The 17,826-nt window shown below is 39.3% G+C and overlaps 1 protein-coding gene across 12 annotated transcripts in view; it reads left to right on the top strand.

The window, feature by feature from the left end:
• Positions 1 to 17,826, top strand: part of CELF4 (CUGBP, Elav-like family member 4) — a 703,503-nt gene that overhangs the window by 87,747 nt on the left and 597,930 nt on the right. For all 12 annotated transcript variants that reach the window (XR_001875510.1, XM_017819033.1, XM_017819034.1 and 9 more), the window contains exon 2: positions 5,400 to 5,482. Coding sequence is in view for 11 of the 12 variants with exons in the window: in XM_017819033.1 (XP_017674522.1) it covers positions 5,400 to 5,482 (83 nt within the window). In the remaining variant the exon portion in view is untranslated. The remainder of the gene's footprint in view (positions 1 to 5,399; positions 5,483 to 17,826) is intronic.

Raw genomic sequence — 17,826 nt, 5'->3', positions numbered from 1 at the left:
AGTAATTCATACAATCATAGATAGGACTTGAAAGACTACCTAGTGCCAACCTCCGTACCATGGACAGAGACACCTTCCATTAGACCAAGGCACCACACCACATCCAACCTGGCCTTGAACATTTCCAGGGATGAGGCATCTACAACTTCTTTGGGCAACCTGTTCCAGTGCCTCATCACCTGCACAGCAGAGAATTTCTTCCAAATACCTGATCTAAATTTACCCTCATAAGTTTGAAGCCATTCCCCCTTTTTCTGACAGTACATGGACTTGTAAAAAGTCCCTCTAACTCTCTTGTAGCTTCTTAGGTAAGATGTCCCCAGAGCTTTCTTTCCTCCAAGCTGAACAAACTCAAGTGTCTCAACCTGTCTTCACGGGAGAGTTGCTCCAGCTCCTCTGACAACCTTCATGGTTTCCCCTGGACTCTCTCAAGAAGCTCCATGTCCTTCATCCTTCTCATAAGGGCTGCTCTCAATCCATTCCCTGCCCAGTCTCTATTTGTGTTGGGTTTGTCCCAACCCAGGTAAAGTTCTTTGCACTTGGTTTTGTTGAACTTCACAAGATTTACATGGGATTTACCACCCCTCAAGCCTGTCAAAGCCCCTCTGGGTGTCATCCCTTCCCTCGAGTGTTGACTGCACCACAAACTGGGTTTCTTGTTGGTAAACTTGCTGAGGGTGCCTTCAATCCCACTGTCCATGTCACCAGCAAAGGTGTTAAACAGTACTAGTCCAAATACCAAACCCTGAGGAATGTCACTCATCACTGTTCTCCACTTGGACATCAAGCCACTGACAGCAACCCTCTGAGTGAGACCATCCAGCTAATTCCTCTGGTCCATCCCTCAAATCCATGTCTCTCCATTTTAGAGACATGTTGGAAAGAACAGTGTCAAATACTTTGCACAAATCCAGGTAGATGTTGTCAGTTGCTCTTCCCTTTCCCACGAGTGTTGTAACCCCGTCAGAGAAGGTTACCAAATTTGTAAGGCACAACTTGCCATTTGTCAAGCCATGTTGGCTGTTAGCAGTCACATCCTTCTTTCCATGTGCCTTAGCGTGTTTTCCAGGAGGCCCTGCTCCATGGTCTTGCAGATATGGTCTGTAGTTGCGTGGGTCTTCCTCCTTTCCCTTTTTAAAAACATGGATTTTTTTTCCCTTTTTTAGTCAGTGGTAACTTCACTGGTCTGCCGATCTCAAGTATGATGGATAGGGGCTTAGCCACTTCACCTGCCAGTTCCCTCTGGACCCACAGATGCATCTCATCAGGTTCTACGGGCCTGTACATCTTCAGGTTCCTTAGATGGTCTCAAATCTGATCTTCTGCTGCAGTGGGTTTTTCTCCATTCTCCCGGTCCCTGACTTTGCTTTCTGCAACTCATGTGGTTCCAGAATTATTCTGTTCAGTTCACAACTTGTCCCCTAACTGTTTTGCTTCCTAGGCTCGTGCAAAACCTTCTGGAGACTTACTGTGGAGTTGAAGTTGCTGTACCCATGACTATTATCCATCTGTATTCCATACAATTATTATTTGTACTCTTGAATTCTCTGGAGATAAAATTAAAATACAGCTTTTGTAATTTTTTTTCCATCTCAAGCTTTTGTTTTTGTTTCCCCCTTCTCTTTAACAACCTTGTTTCCACGGAGACCACTTGATATGTTTTCATGTTTCAAGAGACTGCAGTTCAATAGGTTGAGAGTTAATTGGCATCTGGGAGTTTCCAGATGTTTATATGCTTGCCCAAAAAGCTGTCCACTGGTAGTAAATGAACAGCTGGAAAGACGACCCAAAAAAACATCTTTTAGCTGATTGACATATGTCTGGAAAACATGACATGTTTGAGAGAAATGGAATTGAAATTAGGAACAACTAAGAGCAAGTCCTTCATTATCAATAATTAGTCAATTAGACTTTTTGTTCAAATTCAGAAATAATTCACAAGCACTGTACTGACTCAGTCCTTACCACCCATAGAAGTAGATGACAGAAATAATGTATAGGCTTTACATTAACTTTCCTTAGGAGATGTGTTGAGAAATGTTCATTATACTGCTGAACATTGGCAATTCAAAGGGGCTGGATGGTGAAAATTATTTATAATGCAATATGAAGTCTTTCACCCAAAAATCATGTTCACATCCAACTCAAACAGCTGATGGCAAGTGAGCTGTTAAGCTGAGCTATTTAAGAGCTTACTATCAAATACTTTTTTTTCCCAGTGAAATAAGTGGTTCTGTACACAATCATAAGTTTCAGCAGGGAAAATTGATTGTTCTGAAATTGTTTTCCATCCGGGAAATCAAAATAAAAAAAAAAAAACAACAAACCAACCAACCAAGCAACCAACCAAACAAACAAACAAAAAACCACAACCAAACCACTTTTTCCACCAGTTTCTTTTCTCTGTAAAAGCCAGCATATCTGCTCCATATGATATTATTTCTGGACTCAGTTGTTGAGTGCTTTATATGCTGTAGTGTTCAGCTGAGTGTCCAGTGGTCTGTTCTTTAAGCAACAGTCTCCAGGAAGGAAGGGCCCTTTGGAGGGGCCATATGGACTCACATTGATAGAGGTAACCTAGGAAAAGTAACACTTGAAAAAGGTTCTACAGTTGTCATTCCATTAAACACAATACAAAGGATAGATCAATTATTTTGATGTTTTGGGGGTGAATGGATGGAGTGGGCAGGGCAGGGTGGTTCAAGAAATAGGATTGCCTTTCATCCTAATGCAAAAGGAGCTGAAATATAGAAATACTTGCAGGACCAAATAATCAATACGTATTGTTTTATTAGAGACCACATGTTTCTGAAAAATACTATTTTAACTGATGGCTAATGCCATCAGTATATGTGCCGTAGAGAACAATTTTGTCGTAAGTAAATGGAAGACAAAAAATACGCATGAACTCTCTTTTTCAAGTTCAAGACCAGTTATGAACATTAAGCTCTACTTTATTCCGTTTGGCCACAGTTAGGATGGAACCTCTTACTGTCTCTAGGCAACAAGGTCTTACTTACAATAAATGAGATATTATTTTTCATTAAAATATTACTTTTTGCCCAACAAGAGTGGGACAGATTGTCATTCATGTGCATGATGTATGAATGGGAAGTGACAATGAAACACTTCAACATTTGACCCTGGAAAGCAGGGTGGCTTTTTTGTCTGACCATATAAAAGGGTCGATTCCTTTTCCATTTCAGCATCTTTTGGTCCATAACACTGTGTTTGGGAAATCAGTGATGTTTGGACACATTCCACTAAGCATTGTTTCTAGAAGTTTGGCACTTCTACCACTTTCACCAACATGTTTGGAGAGGACTTAGTGGAGCTTTCTCCCTGATGAAAACTTGCCTCCGTACACTCGCAGTGTGGATCTTGGAAGGGAAATTTGCTCCTTCAGAGCAGAGTCATCTTCTGTCTACTCAGTCTGAATTACAGTCATGATACTGTAGGAGTTGCAGGACATTGTTAACCTGAACTGTCATCATGGCCATCACAATGAGGAGAAAAATATAGCTATCATTATGGAATAGTGCATAGTTTATCTCTGTAGCAGCGTGCTATAATGTGCTTAATTAGACTGTATCAGCTGCTCCACGTCTGCTACTAAAGGGAGACTTTCTTATTGTGTCTAGTAAACAGAGAGCTCTCAGCCTGTGATTTAGCACTGAAATTAAATTTAAGCATAGTTTCCCATTTGATTATTGAGCTATGGGTGACTTTTAAGGATCCTTTTCAATCCATTACTTTTGCTTGCTGCAAACTCTCTGCCACTCTTTCTTCGCTTTCTTTGGTATATACAGACTAACTGAAAACTCACCCACTTAAAGGGGAAGAAATCAACATAATTCCAAGTCGAGTATGCAAACTTTTGCTGCTGCTCAGTCTCCTTCCTTGATTGTCACCTTCTGCTTCTGACTCTCAATCACTGAAACAATGTGATTGGCTTGAATATGCTGAAAGTAACAAAGCCTCCAGAAAGTAATACAGTGTAAGAAATAGTGAAAAAAATTGTTCTTTTTTTTTTTCCATGCCAAAATGTATCTTTATTGTGAGAGCGGTAGGGTGACTTCCACAAGACAGTCTTTGAGGAAAAAAAATATGTATATTTATAAGAAAAAAAATCTCCCTAGTCTCTTGTATGTACTAATCTATTAAAAGAATTGTAAGGAAAAAAAGAACAAGTGTGTATTTCTTCAGTAATGTTATCTAAGGAACCAGCCTGGGAAAAACAGTGGACAAAATGTCACAGTGGTAATCAAAGCTGAAAAGTTCATAGTATACTGTTTACTCACCTGTTAGGTACTTTATATGTGCATGGGGAGAAGGTGAGTGGGTCAAAATGAGATTATGGAACATGTTTCTTTCTTTGGTAGTCCTTCTGTACTCGTGTTACTCTTGAAAGGTACCTGCAGCTTGAGGGACATGCTGCCTGAACCTTGAAAGATAGGATTCCTCCATTTCAAGGAGCTGGAGAGGTGGCAGACATTCTGAAGTAATTTCAGAGAAAATGTCCTCTGCATAACAAGCACTTTTTTTGCTGCAGGGACTGGCAAGTTTTCAGTATACTGCAGTAAGAAGAAATAATTTGATCACATCAGGCTCACAACTGGAGTGAGACATTGCAACATCAACCAGTTTTACGAGAAGGCAAACGTGTGGAGAGAGAAGGCAGAGCAGGGCCCTACTTTGATATGGTCTTGGCCTTTGTAGTTAATAAGACGTCTTTTTGGAAGAATCAAGGACATAATCCATTGGAACATCTCTGAAGTGCTGATGATCTGTGCGTCAGGGAGGTTTTGGACTGATTGGTTGGGCTTTGCTGTAATTGTGTGTAAGGGTGGGAGCCAGAGAGCAGTAACTAGGACAGGGTGGAAGCCTTCTGGTGAGATGCAAATAGGGCAACTACTTGTGGGTGCAAGCCAGGCTAAACAATAGAAGTACTCTTCTGCAGTAGAAAGCTCCAAGTCCTTGTATACCCTCTACTGAAAGTACTTGATACAAAAGGAGGGCATGAGACCTTCAACATGATATGGCAATAAAGTGCTTATTCCCAGTGCTGCTGCTGGAGCAGGAGCAGGATCTCATGCCCCACCTTACCATTACATGGAATCTTTGAGATCCTCAATTCTGTGCATCCTTCTGCCTCTGGCACTTAAATATGTGTACAAAGAACAAGCAGTCCTAGGTACACTGTTGCTCATAGGCCTCAGAGGAAGCAATGATAGCTTCATTTCGTGATTCTTGATTACTCCCTTGCTAAGGAGAGATTTTTATGATTGATTTAGTGGGAATGGGATGATGACAGGAAAATGGTTTGTTCTACGTCTCAATTTTAAATGGATCTTCTCTGAAGCAGTGCTGTTACTGAGGTTATGCTTTTTTGTTTACAGGCTGTGCCTTCCTAACATACTGCGAAAGGGAGTCTGCTCTAAAGGCCCAGAGCGCACTGCATGAACAGAAGACACTGCCGGGGGTGAGTCCAGACTGATAACATTTTTTTTTTTTTTAATCTAAAATGATTTACATATGGAGTTCTCATCTCAGATTTGGAAGCATAATGTCTCCGTTTGTTTGGATGATTCACTATTTGCATTGGGCTAATAAAATCAAGATACCACCAACCCACCCAAATGGTTTCCATGCACGAAAAAAATAAAAGGATTTTTGCTTTTATTGGTAGTCAGGAAAACAGTAATTAACTGGTTATGGGCTGGGTCCTACCAGCCTTACTCAGCTGAGGAAAGTCTTTAGGATTCTGACCACTACAATGAAACATTAGAAGTGCTCACCAGGTATTTCTTCATATTAGTTTTCTTCTCTGAAGCAAGGTGTGACTGCAGGAAATCAAGAAACAGATCACATTATTGAGTTATCACAAAATGAAAACATATTCCTGATGACAAAGTGGTTTGACTCAGTTACTTTAGTATTCAAGCAGCTGTAGCAGATTGGAAAGGCGGTGAGACAAGGAGAAAAGAGAGAGAGGAAAGACGAACACAGGATAATGAGGAAAATTATTCACATGAGCAAGATCTAAGGTTCAGACAACACAAGCAAAACTAAAAATAGAATCAGCATTATGTGGGGAAGACCTGCCCTGCTGGGATGGGTTTCTAGTTTAGCAGTTACCCGGCGGAGGGGAGCAGAGAGAGAGAGACTATTTAGATTCAACAAATGTATGTGGATTGGGAACAGCCAAGTCCTCCTGTAGCTAGAATAGGGCTGATTTCCCAATGACACAAAAGTCAGTGATCAAGTAATTAAGAGGGGGATCCTGAGGGTTCCAGGTTGCATCTAAAATGAGAGGAAATCTATCCAAAAGTCTGACCTTATTAGTTGGTGTTGAATGACTGAATCGTGCGTAGCCATAACCTTTCCATCAGACCTAAGACACATCCCTTGTTCTATGGTGCTGAAGAAAGTGTTGACTCTGCTCTGCTTGTTTCCATCATCCCGAGTCTATTTACCTATCTCTAAGCCACCTTGCCAGTATGAAGATACCCACGCACTTGCTCATCCACATCTATCTTTGCTTAAAAGGCCATACCTTATGTAAATATATACGTACTTCATTCCCTAAAAATATTTCTGTCAGCTGACGACTCCCTCTGAATAATTTTTTTTCATAGAAACTCCTTAGCAGCAGATTGAAAGTAACTTCAGTCTTGTTGGGGTTTAGGTTTTTCTTCCCCCTACGCCCCTATGATGTTTTCTCTTTACTCCTGTCTTTTCTGAATGATAGAACTGGATGTTCGAAAAATGAAAATGTGTTGAGTAAGGATGTTTCAGGTAACATTTTAACTAATTTTTTTTTTTTAAATATGCTTGAAATTAAATATGTGTTTTTCAAAACTAAAGATAGGCATGTGTCATGTATTTAAAGAGATGAAATGAAATTCCAAATGTTTCCACTAAGACTGTTCGCTCTTCTCATTAGGAACTAGACCACTCACTTGCAGATGGAACCCTTATTTTCTCTGTGAGGCTAAAATCTCATCTTGAATTTGTATGATGCAAATATCTTCAAGAAGACAGTGAGATTGAAGGCTCATAGTTGGGGAGGGAGGGCAAGTGATGTTTAGGATTTTTTTTTCCTTTTTAGTTCTTTATAGGGCCACAGTTCTGAATGTCAATCTGTGTTTTAGGGACTTCAAATCACAAAAGTCTTAAAGTCAAAACTGTCATCTTGGACAGTAGCAAAATTCAACCAGCTTTTGCTTTACGATCAAAACTTCCTGCAGAGGCTACAGTGATTGATTCTAGACTACAGGGAAACAATTTCTTCTTTGGTTTGTGTAGTTTCTATTACATATACACCATACTGACTTTAGAGGCTTTTTTTTTGTTTTCTTTTACACTTTCAGGAGACACATCAGGATCTGATAGAATAAGGAACAGTGAATCTTCTGTCTAAAATAGCAACCAGGTTTTTGAGAGTTCTGAACACTGAATTCTCCCTTCCCTTTCATTTCCAGTTCTATTTGTCTCAGGATAAAGGTTTACTTTCCACCAACAAACCCTCTGCATGCAGCTTTCTGCCAAGTTTCTGAACTCATCTTCTGAATGATGTCACTGTAGTTTATTTAAGGAAACCAGTCTTGTCTCTTGATAAACTATCATGCCTGGATACTGTTTTATAGTTCCTATGTGAGTAGCAGGGAATTATTTATTACTTACCTGTCTGTTCTTGAGAACATGCGCCAACAATATCAACCATAGTTCATCAACATAAAATAAAAAGCACTTTTAAGGTCAGGGGTCTAAGTCCTCATTCACGTGAGTTCACAAATGACATATATATAATATCTCCTCTTGAGACTCCACTGCCTATGACACAAACAGCACTGAGGAAGTATCAAAAATAATTAACAGGCCTGGAAAAGGAAAAAGTAAACAGTACTAGAGTAAGCTATTCTTTCCCATCCCCCAGATAACAGTACATTTTCCTGCTCTTGCAATATTGCTGTTTGTGTTCTTTGTATTACAAAACACGGAAATGAGTCATTTTAAATAATATTCACATGAATGTTAATGTATGGAAATGGTGAGGCATGAGGAATTTTTGTCCAGATTCAGATACCTTGCCTCTTAGCTATGTATCACTTTGTTTTTAGTGGAATGGCTACATGCACATATTTTACAGTAATTACTTTCTGGATGTGCTTTGTAAGATGACAGAAATATGTTTCACATATTTCTATGTTATATGTGGGGCATAAACTCATCTTGTGGAATAATCAAAAGACTTCCAAGCAGGTATGTGTTGATTAATAAAGTCTTTATGGCACTTTGTTTTTGGGCGGGAAGGAATCATGATAGATATTTTGAAGCAACTAGAATGGAATGTAAAACATAAAATTATCAGTTAGATCCTTTTCATCTGAATGACTGAATTAGGCTCTTTTGGACAGCTTGAAATTGTTTTGCCTAAAAAGGAAGGTTAATGTAGCAGAGTATGTATGTGTGTGTAAAGAGCGCTTTGTGAGTTTTGGACAATCCAAATTCTAGCGTTTACTTGTGATTGTTTATTTTACATATAATAGACTAGCTGGATGATGAAGTATATTAGTTCTTTAATAATTTATAGAAATGCTTTGATGTTGCAGTAATTACATTAAAGGTCACATATCAAAGGTAATTTGGTTGAGCAGCTGTGATGGTTTCTCAGAAGCAATCAATATTGCTGTCCATGGCGCTGATTTCACCAAGGGGACTGCCAGATTAAAGGAGGCTTATTACCAGACAGACAGACACGGGGGAAATCAAGAACAGATTGGAGAGATGCACTATTCTCTTTCCTCACCTATAATTAACACTGTTCACCATAATCTGTGCTAATCCTTCATAGTGGGAAACCACCTTGGGTTGTTTTGTTTTGTTTTTGTTTTTTTTCCAAGAATTATAAAAAGTGAATCTGGCAAGGAAGAGTAATTTGGGGAAGCAGGAGAGAGTAGAAAAAGTAAAAGTTGATTCACCCCGGGGATTTCTGATGCTGATATATGCCTCAATGACAAAATGTGATAACAAAAACACAGCCTTATGGTCTTGGTGAAAGCATGGGGAGGGGGGAAAGTGATCTAGACAATGACAGTGCAACGTATGGGAGAATTATCTGCCTGCAGATTTGGTATAATATTATCTATTTGCCCCACAAAGCTCCACAGGAAATGAAGTCAGGGAAATAAAATTATGTTTTAAGTGTAGTCATTTTGGTTACAAATTATAGTGAAGCGAACTTTTTCTCCCCTTTCTTTTTTTCTTTCTGCAGTGAATGGCAGAGGATAATGCTGAGAAATGTAATTACGCTATCAAGATCTACTTTTATTTATAGCACAAATAAACTGAGCTCATGTATGATAAGCACAGCAGCATTTTTTTTTCCTCTAGTTCTTTGTGGCTCTCTCAGGCAATGGGAGTGAACAGTCCATGTATACTTGGTTGGAGGCACTGTCTCTTTGCATAATGTTAAAACATTCTTGTAAGACTTGCAAAGAATAACTATGAAATTAAGTAGCTAAGAAACTGTTAACCTCAGCAATCTGCAGGGCTTATTCTGTCTGGGAAATAGACTGGGTTTTCTTGCTGTATCTGTTCCTCTTGAAAGGTACTTCTGGTATGCTAAATTTCTCAGTGCGTAACATAATTAGTTTTCTTCCTAACTGTTCTGATATCCTTTGTCTCTTCTGCCATCTAGAAAAAACACATTCTGTTTTATTCACTGTGTGCAAAAATATGCATCTCTAACATTAGAAGACAGGTAAGCTCATAAAACTCCTATTAAAATAGAACCCCCCCTCTAACTGAAATAAAGTTGCCCTTAGTATAAAAAAAAAAAAAAAAAAAAAAAAAAAAAAGTATGTTTTTTTATATTACTGGTCATATCTGGCTCAAATTCTTATGTATATGTAAGGAAAGACCTGAACGTGGACGGGAGGGGGGCAGAATGCTTTGCAAAGACTAGCCTCTCTTAAAACCTTGTAATAAGGAGGCTTAAATGAGACAGAAGTGTCATCTGGACTTCAGAAGTTCTACACATATAACATCGATTTCACTGTTCAAGCAGACTTTGAAATTTTTCAATCTTATTGCCCTTTTTTTTTTTTTTTAAATGTTTCAAAGTTTTTTTCCAAAAGCTTGTTAGGAAACCATTAAACCACATATCACCCTGCATGCTGTATTATGCCAAAAATGGTATTATATTCCCTCAACTTCCCATTTCAAAAGTTGTCTCTACTGATGTAAATTGCAATTTGGTCAGCAGTGGTAGGCTGGATGGGTTCCATTGATTAAAGTAGCCTGCTGAACACACAGCCTGCTCACCATGCCCTTTAGATTTTGAAAGAAAACACATTTAATTGTTCCCTTGGGAGAAACATGTCTGTTTTCTGAAGTTAAAAATGAAGATGAAAAGGAATAAAAACAGATTTGAGGGAAGAGACTTGAAAAAAAAAAAAAAAAAAAAAAAAAAAAAAAAAACAAAACCACCAACAAGAAACTAAAAAAAACAACCAAAGAAACAAAAAAACCCAAACCAAAACAAAAAAAAACCCAACTAGTCCTGTAGAAATTCTCCGGAAATTGTCTCTAAAATCTTTGGGTGTCAATGTCATGGTTAAAGAGACTTTTTTTATTTTTTTTTACACCTTATTTCCTACTTCCTATTGACGAGCAAGTAAAGGGCCTTTTGGATCTTGCTTTGGGTTAAGGAGGGAGAGGAGAGGGAGAGGAAGCTATATGCACTTTCCATTTACTAAAAAACCCTGTAGTTTGACAGTGCTGTTCTGTTCACCAGATGAGATGAAACACCTGGGTCCTATCTGCTTGGTAAACATTAAAGTTCCATTTCACTAGTTAAAGATTGGCTTCTGTATCCCTATAAGGGAGCCTCTAGAATACAAAGTAAACTCTCTCTTTGCTGCCCAGTCCAAAGAGCTTTGAAGAAAAACAGTACAGTTCCAGCATCCTGACAGAACCAGTGTGTTGGATGCATGCTGTTATCTCAGCTGAGACTGGTGTATTCATCACCTTTGTGAGGGTGAACCAAGCTCAGCTTGATATGCAAAATGGGAACAGGGCTTCTCAGCCCTGAGATTTGGTGGCATCTGAAAAATAATGCACAAAAAAATAAATTATAAAGGTACCATTGTTTTGTCTTTTTAATTTGACACCTTTTGGGTCTCTAAGGATGATTTTCAAGTTATTCAACAAAAGCTTTTGCTGGACCTTCATTTGCTTTATGTGTTATTCAATGACAACTTTTCTCTCTGACGTGTCTGCCATAGGAGGATCAATCTAATTTTATGTACAACTGTAAAGATGAATGATAAGTAGAAAGGATTCAGGCAAGTACAAGCTGAATAAATTATAAAGGGCAAATGATGACAGGACTGGGGGTCCCAAGAGACAGTGATATGATAACAGAAACTAAAGACGAATTTATGATGGATGTAGTTAGCATGTACTGAGGCTGTTAATTCTTCAGGGTAGTTTTACAACTTCTTGTGATTGGAGCAATCAAAGTATTTCATTTTAAAGAGATGCTGTATATTTTCACTTGTCTGTTCTGCATATTTGTATGTATGTCCTCATTTACATGCATAGCAGTAAACTCCCATAGGCTAGTCAAGCTTACCTCCCATCAAAGGACCTCTATTCTCCAAACCATAATGCCACTGTTTATGCATAAATAAATAGATAATGTATAACAATTTGAGGGCAAAGCTGGATCTTAGGAAAAAAAAAGTTTGCATTTTCATAGAACACAGCAGTCAAATTTTTTTACACCCTGCAAGCAGCTGAGCACCTTCAGCTACCTTCAAAGCCAAGCCTAGAGACTGAGTTAGCTCACAGATCCCTGATGAAAAATGCTATATAACAAGTTTCAGGTAGGTCAAATTTTGGGCTTAAGCTGCTTTAAGAGCAGCTGATGCAGCATCATAAAGTTAGAAGCAAATCTGATCTCAGAGCAGTTCTTGATTGCATTTCATTCATACTCTTATTTCTAACTCTTGTTCCTTATTATTAAGGATATTTGCATGAAAATGATCTTTTCTCCTTCCTCTGAAGAGTTATCTCTTGTCTGTGAGTAATGCTTACTCTGGCCTACATTTGTGAATGCCATGGCTTGATTCTGACTTCATTTACACAAGTGTAAATCAGCAGTGATCTGATTGAGGTCAAGGGATTTATATGGCGTAGGAAAGAGCAGACTCAGCTATATTTATCACTGCTGAAATGATGTCATCGTGAAAAGTACCATAGCTCTAAATGAGGAAACATATTTTTACCAAGAATCTTTGCATGCGAATATATGATCTCACAGAACTCTGAGCATCCCTGACACCTGCTGGGCCATTCAATAGCTCCCATGAGCTTTTTACTAGAGAGAGGTCCCAGTTCTAAAGTGTAGGAATTAAAGGTGGTTCAACATTAGATACTAATGAACCCTAAGAACTTCTATTCCAAGTTGCATCACCCTACTGATTCAGCAGTGATGGGATACCAGGAATAACTTGCAAGCAGCAAGCCTCCTCTCATCATCCCATGTTCCCATCACAAAGAGATAGAGGAAGAGGACAGGCACCCTCTAACACTTCATTCTTTCTGTCATATGGATGATAGAGTGCGACATTACCTAGTCCAGGAGTCATTGTTCATAGGCTAACCTTTCCACAAACACCCACTTCCCACGTTTGCACTACATAGTAATGGAGAATCATGTACTGGTTGTGATCTGTAGCACAAGGCCTATGTAAGCTTTTAGCAAAGCACTTAGTCAAAAATCCTGTATAACTATGGGATTTGGATTTCTACCTACGTAGATGGTGATATGCCCATCTATACTGTAGGTTTGCCAGGGACAGCTGTACGGCTCTCAGCCTACACTGGTGTAAGCCCTCTGTCCTACGTTTTTCATGCAGTGTATACATGCCTTAAAATCATTCAGATACTCAGTGACGAGTAATTTTTTTTAAGTACAAAGGTTGAAGGCCACACACAAGAGTGATGGATGTATATATACCTACCACCGAGATAATTATCGTTGAACCCCACAGACCCATGTCTTGGTCTAATTTAATTTAAATAGCACATATAATAGCAATGAAAACATGAAAACATGGGCTTGAATGCTGTGGAGCAACTACATTCCCTGACTGCAATTCCTAGAGGGTGTTTATGTAGTAAGGACTTGAATCTTGCCTGAAACATTATTTCTGTTAGTGCTACTTATGCTATGTAGGTTAAGAACATCTACGGATGTTGAAAACATTTCAGTTGCAGAGTAGACAGGCTGCAAGCCTTTCTGTGTGAAATTCAGACACTGGCTGCAGATCTTTAAAAAAAAAAAAAAATTAAAAAGCTGTGTTTCCTGTATTAAATAATCTAAAAGCATGATTCATGCATTAAACTTGAAACTGTTCTTTAAGTGAAGAACACCTTTTAAAGAACTATCTCAGCTGGAATGCTTTTGGGAGTGGCAAAAGCTGTCCTCTCTCTCGACTTACGGATAACTTCTGATAGGACTTGACGTGATGTAACCCATTTAGCTTCTGTGTTTCCCTTCTGCTGCACTCTTACTTTGACAGGGAGAAAGTGGTGGGGATCGACTGACCATGAGATTGCACTATCAGTTCAGGCAAGCAGGTATCTTAAGTGACTTTGCTCTGTTGAGTAGCTGCAGTGAGAGACTTACAGTGGCACCACATGTATGAGTTGCTGCACTTGGCAGGTTCCCAGCAATGTCAAATCTCTCTGATTAGTTTCTGTAAGTACAAGGACAAAATTAAACCTAACCTATTTTTCAAAGAAGAAATGTGCATTTCCCATTTTTGTCTTTAATGGGAACTTCTTATATCTTGTTTCTCATACTTTTTCTCCCCTCCCCTTCCCACCATGTCATCCCTTGTAAAAAAAAAAAAACTTGTTAAAATACAATTTCTTGTAAAAACATGTGCCTTCTAATTTCTTTGATTTCTCTAACATATTTCAACCTTGATATGCATTCATTTTCAACACCATATGAATCCTATGGTACTAAGGTAGTTGTTCCCTTTCTTTCCCCTTAGATGTGGTAAACTACAGTCCTCGAAGCCTCTGCTACTTTCTAGTGTGTATTTTCTTTGGCATGTTGTAAAGAATGACTGTTTTGACCAGTGGCAGGTTTTGGCAGAGCAAGTCTTGTCCAGCTATAACTAATCCATTCCAAGCTTAGGTTGCTCCTTCAAACAGATGAAGAAAATTTATTTTCTCTTGTTCTTAGAACGGCTCAGTAATTTCTATGCTAGTGCAGTGACTTTGCATGGTAAATACGTAACTGATAAGACATGCTGGCATGAGTTTCTTATTTCATTTATAGCTTTGATCACTGGAAGAGCATTTTGTTTTCAGGATGGTAAAACTGGAATCAGTTTTTTTCGGTCTTTTTATTTATGGTTAGCTTACTGTCAAGGTCTTCCTTGGTAAATATCTGAGATGTTGCTTCTGTCCTTTGCATTTCTTTGTAGTGTCCTTTCCTCAATAAAGTCACACTAGTGTCTCATGTCTGGCTGAACATCATTTTCTCCTTTTCTCCTCCATCCCATCTTATCCTGCACGTCTGTCCTTGCCATTTCTTATCTCCTTTGTAGATTTGCTGGAAACATTAACCTATGTTCCTGTAATGCCTACTTGGTGAAATGAGTTGAGATTACAGCTGCTGAGGAGGAACACCTTACTTCCCATATATTTTTCCCAGACAAAAGTAGAGACTTAACTTGCTGATCCTGTTCACATTTTGTGGCGCCACACACATACAGATTGCAGAGTTGGCTTGTTCTAAATCTGATGTCTCTGAAAATTATGAGGCTTGGTGTATATAGGTTTTTCAATGTACATTTGTGTTGCCTGAGAGAAACAAGGCAGCCAGGAGAGGGTTGTACATGCTATGTTCTCTTGTCTATTCTTCCTTAGAGCAACTGGGGAGTGACTAGGGATTGATTTCTCTGTCCCTGCTTATCCTGCACAGGGGAAGGGAGGTGGGATGTATACAGGGGGGCAAACCTTGCAGGATAGCTGTTTTGGTGGTAGCAGCCTCCTGCTCCCACCTTGTTATTTTTTCTGCTACTGCACCTTCACGTTGCTTGACATGACACATGCTTTCACCTGGGCGGGGAGAAGCTAAGACACTCCCAGGGAAGCTGGGCATGTGTCACTAGCATTCAACAAGCATAGTGTTTCTGAGAAGATCCTGAGAAAATGCTTGCATCTGTGGGCTTTGTACATTTTTTTCTGGAAACTATAGTACAGGCGTTACAAATGTGGATATACTACAAAGAGTAAAATACAGATGTGACTCCCTTCAAAGGTAGTGTCTCCTGTCCCAGTCGAGGTCCCAAAATTATCTATATTGCTATGTCTTTCTCTTTTATTTTTATTCTATTAAGCCTTAAATCTTTTCCATCAGCACTCTGAACCCAAGCTGCCATAGCACAATGGTAATGCCTCTAAAGTGAGCCTGTCCAAACTAATTTAGCCATCCTTGTTGAGTGAAGTGCAACAATTAAGCAAACGGCACAAATGGGTCCATATAAATCGAGTATTTACAATTATTCCGGTTTGGATAATCTAATGTGATATTCACTGTGAAGCTAAAAAATATGTTTTCCAGTGAGGAGGGGCTCTTATTCAGCACTCTTGTTGGCTGGGTGTAAAGTCGAAGTAACTCCATGGGCTCTCGCGGAGTTTAAGCTTCTTTACATCAGTGCAGCTCAAATGAGAATCTCATCCTCTTTCTTTAGATGCTCTGTGAAGCTGCCTCCCTTCAGCTGCACTTGCACTTTGGAGATACAACCAGGGAAGCTGGAAGGTCATTTCTTTTTTTTTTTTCTTTCCCTCGGCCAGGGTTGAGTTGCTGAACTCACTCACTTTGGGGAATCCAGCTTCCTTTGAGCACTTCTTCACTCTCCAGCACTGAAACACTGACTGACAACTTGAGTTACTCTCCAGATCTGGCATTGCTGCTGGCTTTCTGCATAGCATTGGATCAGATCCCCTCATTACTGGTGCCTCTCTTTCTTGGTAATAACACCTTATGGCTGTGTCCTGCCTTTCCACTAATTTCAGCTGAAAACTCTAGCAATCCCAGTTGAAAGGCAGAGGATTTATACCAGCAGATCTATGTTAAAAGGCAGATTGCTGCTACTTTCTGCTTCATTTCTTTTCAGGAAACATTGCTCCTCCTTCCCTCCTCCTGGTCCCCGCCTCTGCTCAAGCAACACACTGTGTTGCTGGGCAATTTTCACCAACTTAATCACATTTGGGCCCAGTGTTTTTCCTGCAGACCCTTGAGTGTGCAGTGCTTAGGCCTTGGTTATTAGTTTACACAATAAATGAAGCCCATTAGAGGAGGATAATCAGGGCTTGGAGAAGGCCACCTCACTCTTATCTGAGGAGGTTATGTTAAGCCTCTGTAGTTATTAATCATACTTTCCCATGCAGATAGCTGAAGATTAAGAGTCACATTTATCCTCTTTGCTCCTCATTCTTTCACACTGATGTGCAAACGCTCCTTATAATCGTTATTATGGTTATTCATAGCCCATCCAGGCAGCCAGTCAGCTCCTGAGATGTCACTTGAAGTCTTGCACCTATCCGTGGTGGCCTGATGATACAGATCAGAGCCACTGGAGGTCTCTCCGTTTATAACTTGAAAAACATCCTTGAGAGTCCTAGAAAGTCTCTGCTAGCTATTATTGAATTGCAGTGTCTTGTCCAGAGGCCAAGAGAATTTTGAACAGAAGCCGACACTATTATAAGAGCCAAGTTTAACAGCAACCCTCTTGATTTCACTTGCTTTGCTTTTTAATACCAGCTCTAACCTTGAACTTTGACTAAGATGATATGCTACCTTGTGGCTTTTTGAAATCTAGCCTAATGCCCTTTTAATCAGCACAAATGACCCTTTTTCCATTTTTAAAGCACTTAAGTCAACTGAGAGAAAAACAGATCTGTACCAGGTGGACTCAACATTGTTTAAAAAAATTGAAGCATTTCTTCCACCGGAGAACATTATTTTTCAATTTTTTTTTCCCCTTAGAAATGTTTTCAGGGTTTTTTCTGTCTCTGTTATCACACACACAAAACAGCTCCCCGGAAAATCTTAATCAAAACCCAGGTACTTGGGGAAAAGAGTTGAAGTCTTTTCTCCGATGACTTTAGTTGTAGAGCATTTGCTTCAATAAAATTACAGTTAAGGCAACAGTTAGCAACCAGCTCCATTCAGCATATAGAGACTGCACAACCCTTCAGTTGCAGATCACATCAGTGTACAATTACTTTCATCTCCTTGCACATCCATTATTTTTCTTTGTGTCTACTATCAACTTTACAGAAAACTGTTTTTCCTGTGAGTGGGTTTAGCTTCTGAAGCAGTAACCATGTCAGTGATAAACAGAAATCTTAAACCAGGGGGTCCACAGCATCTATCACGCAAATTATAAATCACCTGTTCATACAGTTGCTAAAACCTAGATGTACCCTGAACCTGGAGTGTGAGTTACTATATATGTAAGTTTCTCTATCATAAAATTACTTTCCAGCCTGTCAGGTAAGTCACGTTTCCAGAATGAACACTTCATGTCATTTCTCCTTTGACTGAAGCAAATAGAACTCCAAAGCCTCATTTCTCCTTAAGAAGTCTAAGCGAATCTGTTTCCCTCACACTTGGAATGATAACACTAATAGGCAATGCTTATCTTCCACAAATGCTGTGCTCAAATACTGATTCTGCATATCTAGGGGAAATCAACACCACCGTCTTGACTTGGAGGTGTACTAGTC

Source organism: Lepidothrix coronata, unplaced genomic scaffold (assembly GCF_001604755.1).
Source record: "Lepidothrix coronata isolate B3197 unplaced genomic scaffold, Lepidothrix_coronata-1.0 Scaffold72, whole genome shotgun sequence".
NCBI lineage: Eukaryota > Metazoa > Chordata > Aves > Passeriformes > Pipridae > Lepidothrix > Lepidothrix coronata.
The sequence above is the reverse complement of the archived record's forward strand: the minus strand, read 5'-3'. Positions and strand labels throughout refer to the sequence as shown.